We start from the raw sequence: 15168 nt of genomic DNA, 5'->3' as shown, positions 1-15168 counted from the left end.
CCCTAAGGAGAATAAAAATATACATAAAGACACACTGAAGTCAATAGAAGAAGAACTGAATAAAACACACTCGAGAGACTACTAAAAAACTTTCAAAAATCAGCTCCAAAAATACAAACCCCCAACTAGGGTTGGGGGTAATAAAGAATGAAAATGTTAAACTGGCCCATAACAATAAAGACAATGTAAAAATTCTAGCAAAGTGTTTCAACAAACTCTTAAATTGTGAAGAACTGACAGAACTCCTAAACATCAACACCAAAACCACCAGAAAACATCAAACAACCCTCTTATAATAATAGAAGTCTACCAAGCACTGGGTGAGATGAAGAATTACAAAGCAGCGGGAGAAGATCAGACTTTTGTAGGGATCTGGAAACTAGGAAGATCAGCAAAAATTCCCCTTCAACAGTCTGTCAACACCTGGATCAAAGAAGAACTACCAAAAAGATGGACAACAGCCCTCATCCCATCCGTTGCACAAAAAAGGAAACAATTACAGGGGAGTCTCACTCCTAGACACAACGTACAAAATTCTTTCAAGAATCATCCTCAACAGGATCAAGAAAGGACTAGTAGAATATCAGGAAGGTTTCAGGCCCTTGAGGAGCTGTCCAAACTAGATCATGAGACTCAAGCTAATAATAGATTACAAGAAAACAAACCATGGAACACAAACAAGGACTACATACCAAATTAATAAACATGATAAACTTGACTCTCGCAACACTAAATCAAAGGTAAATTCAGAGCTCTTGAAACCATTTGAGATCAAAAGGGCTGCGCCAAGGCGATGGGCACTCATTGCTATTATTCAATTGTGCTGTTGAAATGGTAATGAGTGAATAGCTCAAAAAATGCTCCCCAAAAGTAAAAATAAGCCGAAAAATGAAAACAAACTGTCTTTCGCTGACAACTTGGTACTGCTAGCAAATGACATCAACAAAGCTAAATCACAGATATTAGAACTTCAAAATATCGCAAATAAAATTGATCTCAATATATCATTCAAAAAGACTGAAATTATGTCTCAAAAACCAACATGATTAGAAGAATTAAACATAAACGGTAATAAAATCAAAATAGTAACCCAATTTAAATACCTTGAAGAAATAATAACAAATAACGTAAAGGAAAAAACCTTGAACCAAATAAGAAGAAACAAACTAGCTAAAGGTCAAAAGTTAACCTGGTACACTTACAATAAAGAATGCGTATCAATAAATGCAAAAATAAGACACTACAGCACAGTTATAAAACCAGAAGCCACTTATGCCACAGAAACACTCCTTCACCTGAACAAACAATCAAAGACAGACAGACTCCAGAAAATTGAAAGAAGAATTGGAAGAACCTGCACCAATAAAAAGTACCAGAAAGATGGGCAATGGTGGATTGTGCCCAACAAAGTTGTGTACTAAGAGTTAGAAACCATCACTGACACCATGCATAAGAGGAGACTAGGATTCTTTGGACATATTTTGAGGATGCAAGATTCAAGACTTCTGAAATAGCTAGTATAGTACAATCTCGACTCAAAAAACACCAAGACAGGATGCAGATGGATCAGAGAAATAAGAGAGGATCTGAAGGAAATTTGCCTTGCACCAAAAGACACCTCAGATAAGATAAGATTAAAGAAGAAAATCAAGAACAAAAACACTCGTTTCACATTCATAAGAAAAAACTCACAACATGAACATTTTCAACACTAGAAAGGGCACAAAGATTGGAACATATGAAAAAGTACTGGGAGAACCGCAATCCCAAACAGTCCTGTCAAAGAGACTTGGATAATGGACTGACGAAATGATCATATGCAGTGATAAAATATAGTAATAATATATCACAAATCTTGTGATATGTGAGGTAATTGGAAGTGCAGTCAGTTGTAGTTTCTGTAATAAGTATGTTGTTTACAATAGAGTATGAAAGTATGCTTGTTTCTTTGTATTGCAACCGTTAGAATTTTCTTGTTCATGCTTTGAAATGTTATATGGCAGAACATCCCTGAGTAAATCAGAAGAGTATTCTGCTACAGAAAATTAAAATTTTTCACAAGAGATTAGTTCATAGTAAAAAATTTGAATTATGTACTGGATGTGGAAACACTACCCTGTCAGTTTTTATTTATGTATATTGTGTAAGTTGAACAATCTTTGGGCATGCATTATTGTGCATTTACCTATTTCTACTCAACACTTTTATTTTATCAATGCAGACTTTAACTTTGGATAGCCATAGATTAGAATTATATTAGCTATTGATCGATCTTTGATCTGGAATGTCATAAAAATCATAAGTAATTTACCACAAAATAACACTGACACTAAAATAATACTTTTTTTGGCCCGAATTTCTTTCTCACTGATATTTTGTGGTTTTTCCATAATAACTTAACCTTCTTGATTCAGGATCAAAACAGTGCACCCAAATTTCATCTTAGGTAGTAATATGTGATGAAAACTATCTCCAAAAGTGTAAGTTCTGTCTGAAAGGTCGACATGTTACAGCATAACAGTCCTCAAATTTTAATATTATTGGTTCCTTATTTTGGTTCTCAGTCATCATTTGCTATTGATTTATTAAAACCAACAAATATAGGATATAATGTAAAATTTACATTTACAATATTACTTTCACAAATAAGACACAGGTACCTGATCTTCTCAGTTTAGTAGCACCTGATACATTAGACTGCTGTATTATATGTCTTAATAATATCTAAATAAATGATGATATTAAAATTATATTAATTTTTTTCTATAAATCTCAGTAAAAATAAAGAAGAGGGTTAACCATTATATGGAAAGATAAAAAAAAAAACTTTATGGTATGAGAAAAGAAAGGGTCTAGTGAAACATTGGTGAAATTGTGGTTATAAAATTTTACATATTTTTTCAGAAAAAAGTTTATATTTATAGAAACACCCAAACAAATTTTTAAAAGTTCAGAAAGATTTTTTAATTGATTCAGTTATTTTTCATCAGTATCTTCTTAACTTGCAGTAGTGATTTACTTTCATAATCTTGGCAATGAACTCAATTACTCAAATTGCAGTCACCAGTGAGCTAATGGAAACATGAGATGCAGAAAACTTTCCACATAAAAATTTATTATTCAAAAGGTAACTCACTGATATTAATATGTATTTCTATGTATGCATTTGAATGTATATCCTGTGCATAATAGTTGAACAACTTTATATTTTAAAATGTTCAAACTAGTTCTAAAAATGATGCTTGTATATTATAAAACAGTTTTTTTTCCAGTGACAATGATGATGCCTTGGAAGAAATTGCTAGTATGCCTGGAGTATATAGATATGGTTTAAATAAATTAAAAGAAGAATTGAAGCGATTAGTTGCACTTGGACTTAAATCTATATTAGTTTTTGGTGTTATTGAGAAATTACCTAAGGTATTTTTTAGTTTTTCTGTAAAAATTATTTTGCAAGACTTAAAAAATGTGTCATTTCATGAAATTTTCTTTAAATATTTTGAAATTAAGAATGAAATATTAATTTTCTAAATTAAAATATGGGTTCCAGTTCTGGCTAACACTCAGCATCAAAATCCCTTTGTAAATTTGTGGAACAAGTGGCACAGGAAAATTTGTGGGAAATGTTACCTGCGCCTGACTGTGATTGTATGGAGCTATATTAAAAATTGTTCATTTGGTATGACAGTGTCCATATAGAGTTTGTTACAGAGATCTGCTGAATATTTAAATGCTTATTTGAACAGATTAAGAATAAAACTTTGTTAAAACTTTTTAAATGTATTAAAATTATTTTTAAATCCAAATAATTTAATTTTGACAATCTTGCAAACTGCTGTAGTATTCATATTATTGTTATGAAATAAAGAAAAACAATACAATTTCTAAGTCTTGTTGTGAATGAAAAATTACTGTGTAAATAGCAAGCAACTTGTAACACAGTTACCCTCAACTTGTAACACAGTTACCCTCATAAAATCTCTGCCCATTATATATGTAAGCACATTATATATACTGTAAACCACAAGAGGTTTAATCGTATTATCTTTTTCATTATTTAAAAATTACTAACATATGTATACATTGTAAAGTATTGAATTTTTAAGATAATCATTATCAGGTTGTAGAAATTGATAATAAGATTAGTAGAGTGACAAGAAACATTTTTATGATAACCACTTAAGAGGGTAATTGCATTCTTTTTAAAAACTGTTCATGTTTCTTACCCCTAAATTTTTTTTATTATAATTCCTATTCATGTTTGCTCTTTCTTTTGAGGAATTAATTTCTGTATTATTATTTATATTTTTGGTTCAAAACTTACGGTAATGTTTCATCCCAAAATAATAAATTATACAATATGTTATTGTTCCTCTTGTACTGTTTGAATTTAAGAAATGTTGCGTGTATGTGTGTGTGTGTGTGTGCACGCATGCGCACATACTTCTTTTTTTCTCTATGCTTCAGGTTTTCTGTTCTATAAGGAGTGCTTACTCCTGATTTTATATTCTGGAGAATATTTTGTTATGGAATATAGATCCAATAAGTGAAGTAGTTACATTACATGTAACAATTTCATACTGCTGCTTTAGTATCAGACTGTAATGAAAATTTTTAGAGGAGGAGGAAAAGGGTGAATAATTTTTCATTTTTGTATCTTGGAATATCATTGTTCTGTAGAAACAATGTAAATGATCAAGTTGTAACAATGTAAATAATCAATGTATATAATCAAGTTACACGTTACTTTATTATATTTAGTATTTATTGGTGTAAATATAAATGTATATTAATATGTGTATTTATAAAGCAACTCTAACTTGAAATGATTGAATCTTGATGAAGATTTCTACCATAATTATAAATTTTAACTAATTGACAACTGTAGTTATTGCAGTAGCATAAATTAAAGTACATCTTCAACTGTATAAAAAATAAATGAGTGAATTAATTAGAAAATTAATATGCTCTGTTCTTAACACTTAAGATAATGTTTGGACTGGATTTAGCAATTAATGCTATGATTGATCATCTTCTACAGTAGTTAAACATTTTTTTAGCGACTTGTTTTATTACTTCCTGTAGAGATAAGAATGAAGGACATTAATATTCATAAAAATACCTCCCAAAGTGGTTTCTTTTATGTTGTTTAGTTATAAATTAACAAAATTAAAAACTGATATGGGTAACTAGACATTAATGCAATGTAAATTTAGTGTAATTAAAAACCGATATTTTGAATAATGATACAAGTGTCAGAAAATACTTAAGTGTGTATGTATGTTAGATTGGCAACAATTATTATGAACTCTGACAGAAGGGTGGTGTCTGTTTGATTCAGAATTTAAATAACTATGATTTAGATATTGTAACCTTAAATAAATGAGTAATCAGTTAAATTAATTAATTAAACATGTTTGAATATTCTTCAGAACATTGTTTTATTTTATTTTAAAAATTCATTAATTTTTTTTATTTTAATTAATTTAAAAAAAATATTTATAAACATATAGTAACTATACTTATATACCAATAATACTGAATAAGTTCTAAGTATGGAAACCCCTCAACAGCTTTAAAATCGTTCCAGATAGAATACTGTAACTTTCAGGATAAGGTATCAGCCAGCTACTTTTCCTTTTGCCAAGAAATAAGAATTTCAGCCCCTTCTTGGGGATTAGCCCAGTGGTTGTAACGCAAATATTTTAAAATTGCAACACCCTTTGTGTGATAGATCATTTTAAAGTTCTCTTTAAAACAAGAAAAATGGTATAAATAAAAAGTTGGTATGATGTCTGTACCCAAAATGGCGGCTGGATAAATTTTGGATTTTGAAAAAATACATTGATAATTATCAATGTATGTTTCTTAAATTATAATTTAAGGTTTCTTTTATAATTTATTATAATTTAAAACTATTATAATGTATGTTTCTTAATTATAATTTTTATGTTATTGCAAATAAATGAATTTATAAAAGTTTGATTAAATGGATATTATCAAATAAATTTATATAAAAAAAGATTATTTATTGAGCATAACACTTGCTAATTTACTTATATTTCATTTTAATAATTGTTCGAAATGTCCTCATTCTGTTGTTTTATTTCATGCCAGTCGATTGCAGAAGGTTGATACTACATTATTCAATGATTCCTAGTGATAGTTTATGCTAATTCTCGAATACTATTTTGTAAATTATCTATTTCTTGCTGCTTAATTTGATAAACAATACTTTTTAAGTGGCCCCATAGAAAGTAATCCAATGGTGATAAGTGGGTGATCTTGCTGGCCATTCTATTTGAGCCCTTTGGCCAATCCATCTTCCAGGAAAAATTTATGTACATTTAAAATTTCACATACTTGAAGACCGAAATGAGGTGGAGAACCTTCTTGTTGAAACCAAATGTTTTAGAAGTTGGGGGCCAACATTTTGAATGTTTGGAATGATATGGTTGAGGAGCAAAGCCATTTAAATTTAAATTAAATCTACATCAATAAATAAGGGCCTTATCAGTCATCCATCAACAGTACCTACCCATACATTTACTTTGGATACTGTGTATATGCCTCACTGTACCAGAGTGGCTTAATATCAGTTCAGTGTTGACAATTATGGCAATTTACATTGCCATTTTTAAAAAAATGTGCCCTCATCACTAAAAACTATGTTGTTAAATTAATATTAACATAATATTACTAATATTAGTCATAACAGAACATCTGTTATGACTAATATCATGTTCTCATGGTGCTGTTGAGTTGAGGAATAAGGATTCTCAATAAATCCACCCTTGCATAATCTCTAACAATTTGTTATTATTTGTTGTAGATTTAGACCTCCCTGGTTTTCTCCTATTATTAATGCTCCCTGTTTTTTTTTTTCAAATTGTTTGATGGTTTTTGATGCTGTACCTTTTGAAATAGGGTTATGATTATTAAATGTAACATTGAACAATTCACAAACTTCATTATACAACTAATTCTATCATCAAAGCCACTCATCATTAAAAGTGTCCTCTTGTTAAAACTGTCCTCTTTGACCTCTCTTGTTCACTAAATGGCATGTTGATAACAATGTCAGCAGGGAGCACAGAAAAAATTAATTCGGTAAAAAAAGATGCAATTAACAAAAAGTGCCTTACAAATGTGGTAAAGTAGACAAAATCAATTAGCCAACCACTCACAATACATTCTTATCAGAAACTAACAATGTAGTAATTAAATTCTTTAAATGGATTACTAAACAATGAAATAAGCTTCATTTTTGCAACAATGGAAAAAACCATCAATGATTGGCATGATTAGATGACAATATTTTTATTAATTTACTCATTAAATTGGAACAAAACAATTTTTTTTAATTTAAAAAAAATTTAATATAACTTTTAAAATAAATGTTAATTAATTCAATTTAATTTTATTATTTGAACTTAAATAAATGTAATAATTTTCAAAATCCAAATTTTATCTGCTGGCATTTTGGGTATAGAAATCAAACCAACTTTTTATTTATACCACATTTCTTGTCTTAAAGAGACCTTTAAAATAATATATCACACAAAGGGTGTTACCATTTAAAATATTTGAGTTACAACCCCTGGACCAAGGGGTTGAAATTCTATTTCTAGTTGTAAAGTAGTTGACGGATACCTTCTCCTGAAAGTTACAGTATTCTATCTGGAATGGTTTTAAAGTTATCGAGAGGTTTGCATACTTTTGACTCACTATATAAAACACACACATACACACAAAATTATATAGTTTAATTTAATTGTATAAATCATAATTATTAATTTATTAACTAGAGGCATAAGCTCAATTAGTAATAATTTCCTTTTTTATGTGTGTTAATTTCCATCATCATGTGAAATCACAAATCACTCCCAAAAATGAATTACCATTCTCAAGAATTTCAAATCCCATGCCAGGCATATTAGAACAGCTGATAAATGAAGTGGTTTTTATTTATCCCTTCTATATACCTTCTTCATTTAGCTAATTAAATTGTTAAATATCAGTATGTAAAGACCACTGAAATGCAAGTAATATAGAGTAATATATTAGCCTTACAAGTGACATTTTCATTCTATACACCACAAACAGTATGTATGTCATACGTCATTACTCTCAGAGAAATCAACTCTTGATTGTTTTCTCTTGTACCTCACATTCTTTACGTGTTGAAATCAAGGTTTTATAAGAAAGACTGAGGCAGGTAGAGTAAAGTAATAAATTAATATAGCCTATTTCCATTACAGAAGAGTGCATTATATATACACTGCTTCAACTAAGCTGGAGAAATTTTTATTTGTATTGATGTAATGATAAAAAAGAGTCAGACGTTGCTGGGAATTAAACTCATGACCAGTTAATGAAAATCCACTCTAACTGTACTTATTTATAGTTACTGTGTTGATATTTACATGTTTATGTTACAGTTATTACATGTTTATATAAATAAATCACTTATTTTCACAGCTAAAATGTTATTTTCAAATCATTTGTCATAGTACTTATTACCATAAGTGCTTAAGTATTATTAGAAATAAAATTATTTTTCCTCTTAGTTTATCACATTGAAATATTTTCAAATGTTAATATAACTATAGTGAAACAAAATAAAACATATTTAACCGATAGTATTCGTTCCTACTTAAAAAGAATGTAAATTATTATTATTTTCATGAAAAGTAATAGAAATAAACACAAAGGTATCAGATATGACAATATTGTACTACTCATTGTGACCATCTATCCCATATTGCCCATGATTATACAAAGTCATTTGTATAAATGACTTTTGCTTATTATACAAAGTCTTTATTGCTTGCTTATTATACAAAGTCATTTATACTCTTTTATGTTTTATTAAAAGAAATAATAATAAACAATTATTTTTTGAATAAGACAAAGAAGTTTTTGTACTAATTTTATTTAATTTTAAACATTAAAGAATCATTTAATTACAACTTTTTTCTTATGAAAATATCATTCATTTTTTTTAAGTCATTTACATCATTTAAAATAGTATTATTATTAAACTGTTATCTAACAATATATAAAATTGTTGTAAATGTAATTAAAAATTTAATTAATAAGAATTAATCAATTATTAATATAATTAAATTAATTATAATAAAATTCAATTATTAATTAAATTAATAATTATTTTTTCTGTCGGTGACTTCATTCCAGTATATAGCAAGAAATGCTTACAGAAATTATGTAAAAAACTGAACAAAAATCAAATCTACTTATCAATGACATTATAATTATAAAAATTACAAATTATTGGAAATTAAACTCTTGGAAATGGAAATACACAAAATTAACTGCAAAGACTGTATATCAGCTAGTATGTACTATTTATTTTTTCAGTATACTGGTTTGCTGCATTACCTAGTAAGAAGTAATTATTTTAGTGAAGTTTTGACCAGTCATCTTGGCATATCAAAAAACATTATGTGTGCGTTTACATACTTTATCAGAAAATATAAGTGTTTAACAATCTTTTGCTGATTTACTACGAGTACATTCGTAAAAATGTTTAATGTAGTTAATTTTTCTAAAATGTACCATAATATTAATTATATTTTCAATGCAAATTAAAATTGTATAAAATACAAATTCTATGGATTTAAATTTAATAGAATTTATATATGAAAAATAAATTCTTTCATAAGCAAAATTAAAATGAAATCCTATTATTGTTACAGGATGCTACAGGAACAAATGCTGACTCACCGGACAACCCTGTGGTTAAAGCTATTCCACTATTGCGACAACACTTTCCAGATTTGATTATAGCTTGTGATGTAAGAAGATAATTAATAATTATTTGTTTAACCTTAAAAATAATGAGTAACTAGTAGTTTTCAGAAACCTACAAAAAATTGATTTAATAGAGTGAAATTTAAAATAAAGTAAAGATCAGAATTGTCACTCTTAGATTGATTGTGAAAAGGTTTAGTCATATTCTAATATAAATTTAGTTGTAAGGTTTAGTATGTTATCTAGGTCATAGCAAGGTGGTTATAGCTAGAAACAACACTAGAAAAGTTGCTATGCAAGCATTAACCACTGCCTGAACTGTCCAAGGAAGGGTGTACAGTAGCCAATATCACATCAGAAGTAGAGGGAAGACCACCTGTTTACTCACTGAGGAACAATGGAAACTGCCCCCTGTCAGTCTTCTCCATAAATAATACAAACACACACCTGTGTGTGTTTGATATGCTCACATTCATGCTGTCAACTCATAAATAGCATGAATGTGAATAATTATTTACATTCATGCAATATTATTTTATGTTAGTAATTTTGCGTTGTCATATACTTGACAAAGTTGTCTGCTTAAGTTTATTGATACAATAATTAATAGCTGTTTAAGCTAGTATGATATTCTAATGGATCTAGGAATTTATTTTTATGACTGGTTGAGATACAGTACATATGTTGGTAGTATAATTAACAAATGTTGTAGACAAATAGACTTTATTAGGAATACTTGCTCATTTTTCGGAAGTGAGAATGTCCTTATTTTGTTGAATAGATTTATTTGATTATTTTGAAAGATCTGGATTACTTTCATAATTTTGTCCACAATTTTTAATGTATATAGAAAAAATATGATATTTTTATACTCTAAAAAAAGGTATAATAACGAAGACTATTCAGCTTAAAATGTTTACTCCATTTAGAAGTTAAGGATTTTAAGATTTTCAACTAACCTCTCTATATATTACTTGTCAAAGTTAAAAAGTTCAGTTAATGAATTGGGTGGGAAAAGATTGCTGGACGGGCATTTGCCTTCTTGCTGTCTATGACACCCCATTGCTGTAAACTGTTGTTTCTATTGCACTACTAATAGTATCAATATTATTTCAGACACAGGTAGAACTAATGTGCATTTATGCATTTACACTTTCTAAATTTTGACCAAGTAGTAATTTTATATTATTATGGTTTCATGTTTAAATTTAACTGATTAATAGATAATTTGGATTTAGATTTTGCATACTAGATTTTTTACAAATAAATGAATTTATTATCTTTAGTTAGGTTATAACATAATTTATTATATATTATAATATATATTTTATTATATACTATTATTATTTATATTTATTATAAATTATATTACATAGATCGTGATAGGAATGACACTCCGTGGATAGTCAAAGGAAAGTGCTACATTTTATTCCATATACTATATATTGTAGAATATTTTATATATATATATATAAAATTATTTTTAAAAGTCACCTATGAACAAAACAAAACTGCATGTTTACTAATTATATAAAAAGTTTTATTACATATTGTTAACTTAGCAGTTTGCATAAAAAATTCTTCAAATCCATGAATTTGTCATCAGTTATAAAAAATGTATCTAAAACCAATGAATCTAGGCTGCAGCTTACAGATATTTAAAATATTCCACTGAATCATAGGAATACACCAGCATCAGTTGCTTAGAAGTAGAGTAAGTATTTTTTAATTTTAAAAGCTGACAACAAAGTTATAATACTTTCCCGGCATTGGTTATTCTCATAGTGAAAAAATCAATGATATAAAAATAAACAAAAAAGTTTTAAAAAATTCAAAAAATCAATATTTTTTAATCTTTGAACAACTCCCCCAGCCCCAATACTGCCCCCAAAGTATTATTTTTGAGTCACTTGCACTACTGCTATGTCTAGGAAGACTAAAAAAAATGTTTATTAAAATATATCCAATAAATGCAAAGATATCTTTTTTTATAATTGTTGAAGAGAAATTTTGGGGCAATATTTTTTTTTAAATGTTAAGATAAACATGCACACATGTAAGTGAGCTTTACATAAAGTGGTATTATGCTTGAAAAAGTTTGAGAAAATTGACTTGAAAATCTAGTTTTCTATTACTTGTTGGGGGTATTACTGCCCCCAACAAATTGTCCCATATATCTGAGTGTACAAAATTTCATAAAAATCTATTAAGCTTCAAACATGCCAACTCACACATACAGTTTGGCTGGTAAGTCACTGTACTCCTAAAATTAACAAAAAATATGAATTAGGATGTATGTTTAGAACATACAGTATTTTTGTTATGGTCGGTTGGCAACAGTTTTTTTACAATGTCACACACTCTAAGTAAAGACAGTTGTGCTAAAATAGCTGATATGAGTAGTTAGTTACAGTGTAGAGGAGCAGTTAGCGAAAAGTGTTTGGGTTCATCAATGACAACGTACGAATCAAACAATGAAAGCTAATTTAGTGATGTTTCAGCAATACTTAATAAACCGCCACCATGAAAAGCAACAATGTTGGTTTGGCAAAAATATGTGTTTGAATTAGGCAGTCTTAAAGATAGGCTACAGAGTGATTGAAAGTTAACATGGTTAGAAACATGTGCTGCTGTTGTGGTTTCCATTGATCAATCCCCAGCGAAATAAACTTGTAAACGGTTAGCTGAACTTTGTATACCGTAGACGACAATGCAAGACCATATGAAAAAGGACTTGAAAAGTTAGGCCATTTCATCCAATGTTCATCAACCAACTGTCAGATGCAGACATGGAATGTCATGCTGCATCCTGCCCGGCTTTATTAAAAAAATTCCCTGCTGCAGTGCACCATGGAAAGGTACTTTTTACTGATAAATGTGCAATTTATTGGATTTCATGTGCTAGAAATGTGTGAATTCTGGACAAAAGAAAATCCTTATTACTCAATAGAGTTGGAAAAAATCCACCGCACGTCATGATATTGGCTGGAATGACAGTTCATTATTTGTTTGATCCTTATTTTTTTGACGGGCCAGTGAATGCACAAACTTAATTAGAGATGTTGGAGGCATGGTTAATGCCACAGCTTCAAGGGAACGATCTCATGGGACGAGTATGGTTGCAGCAGGATAGAGCACCTGCACATTTTACTCTATCAGTCCGCGCATTTCTGAATGAAAATTTCAGGGTGTCAGATTGGTCACGGTACTCCAGTATCACCCGCTTCATTATAATGGCCACCACAAAGTCCTGATCTCACCGCACCAGACAGTTCATTATGGGCAGTTATCAAGGCCATGTATCTGCACGTCGCTACACCTCAAATGAAGGATTGTATAATGCTGTGAGCGACGCCTTCTATAACGCAACACCAGAAATGCTACATCAAATGACACAGAGGATGTGGCGACATAGAATTGTGCATGCAACATGAGGGCAAACACACAGACCCAATGAACCCTTAAAATTAATACTATGTATCAAGTGAGTAAATAAAATAATTCATTATTATATTACATTTTTTATATATAATTCATTACAAATTTTTAGTTATAACTTTAGGGGGTACAGTCACTTCCCAGCCATCAAACGATATCAGAAAAGTAATATTTTCAGTCGATTGAATATGTATACAGTCAGTTAAATATATATATGTATATAAAAATTAACCAGTTATAAAAACTACTCTTAATTTTCCGTATAATCTGAACATAAAAAATTTATTTTTATAGCTACTAGTAATAAAACTTCCATAAATACATTTATCTTGAAGGATATACTACACAGAAGGGTAAAAGGGTAACATATATAAAATATTAAAAACAGATAATCTATTTTTTTTAGTAATTTAAATAGAATGAAGGCAAGCAGACAACTATGGAATTCAGTATTTTGCTATTATTATTCAAAAATAAATATATGTAAAAGATATTGATATCCAATTTGTATTCTTAATAAAGGGTTTATATTCTTGTGTAAAGTAAAGCTATTTTGAAAGAGTTAGGGTATTGAAAGATTATGTACCTTTTTAGATTATCAATTATTTGTAATGTATCATTTAAATAAATCTAATAGCAGTTTAGATCATTATTGTAAACTGAAACGTGAGTGGAATTAAGTAAAAGTTCAGTAAAACTACTACTGGTTAAGAATAACAGATGAAATACATTAGAAGTTATGCAACATAGAATGTAGATCACCATGTAGCTGGGCTCATCATGTAGACTCTCAGTCGCTGTGTGATTATAGACATGCATTATTTGTCAAAGTATGAGTTCAGAATAATATGAAGTGAATTAGTAAAAATGTGTTTTTACACATTTAAAATACAACTAAAATCATGCATTCCCTTTGTTCATTTTCTGTAAAACATCAGCACATTCCAGTATAATTCATATTGTGACTTTTAAAGCATACTTCTCTTATAAAGTTTCAATCTTCAACTCAATGAATTCATAGAAAGGACTCATCACATCACAACACCTTTATCCAAAAATGTCACCATACTGAGATTTGCCTTCATCTTGGATACAGTAGTAAAAATCACCTTTCACCTTCATACCAGAAAGAAATCATCTATTATGATTATTTTGTGTTAGTAATAAAGGATCTATTGTGCATATTTTGATAATTAAAAATATATTTCTTTACTAAATAAGATGTTTTTAATTAACTTACCAAAATAAAAATTAATTCTTGAGTACATTGAACCCAATCAATACATTACAGTGTTTAATACAAATACTATTTATTTTATTTTTATAAAATCAATCTTTTCAGGAATCATATTCCTCTGTGCTATGTAAATTATATTAATCCGATCAACCCAAGTACAAAATTAATAAAATAAAATAAAATAGGATGACACCTACCTTATTCCATAACCCAAGCAAGAGCACTTTCGCGAGTACCTCACATCATCAGTTGCTATACAATTGTTCAAATCGTTCGTTGCAAATTACACATTAAAATTAAAAACCCTATAGTATACATGAGATTTAAAATTGTTAAAAGATCCTTTTCCATTTAAATCAAAACAGAAATAAAATTGTTTTTTTTTAAATTCAAAAATTTAAATTGTAAATTAAAATTAAAAATTGCATATATGTTAAATATGATGTCATTAAATTAAAAGACAAAATTAAAATCAATAATAAAAACAAAATATATATATCCAAGTAGACTAGGTAGCCAGAGTTATATGACTGTACAGAGTTGTATTATAAATTATCGATGTCTAAAGAAGTGCTGCTATCTACAGCAGCTTTTTGATTATCTCATCTTCATACTCTGTATGTAGGTTGATCAAATTAAATTTACTTTTATATTTGTATATAAGTAAAATCTTTCTAAAATGTCAAAACCCTATAATTTGTATTAATATTGTATTTCTT

The 15168-nt window shown here is 28.7% G+C and overlaps 1 protein-coding gene across 1 annotated transcript in view; it reads left to right on the top strand.

Annotated features, from left to right (window-relative positions):
* The window catches only part of Pbgs (Porphobilinogen synthase), a 32940-nt gene that overhangs the window by 2991 nt on the left and 14781 nt on the right, over positions 1-15168 (top strand). The window contains exons 2-3 of the mRNA XM_075370445.1: positions 3273-3420; positions 9720-9818. Of these exons, the coding sequence (XP_075226560.1) occupies positions 3273-3420; positions 9720-9818 (247 nt within the window). The remainder of the gene's footprint in view (positions 1-3272; positions 3421-9719; positions 9819-15168) is intronic.

Source organism: Lycorma delicatula, chromosome 7 (assembly GCF_047948215.1).
Source record: "Lycorma delicatula isolate Av1 chromosome 7, ASM4794821v1, whole genome shotgun sequence".
NCBI classification, from domain to species: Eukaryota; Metazoa; Arthropoda; class Insecta; order Hemiptera; family Fulgoridae; genus Lycorma; species Lycorma delicatula.
Note: the sequence above shows the minus strand (reverse complement) of the source record. Positions and strands in the feature narration are given on the sequence as shown.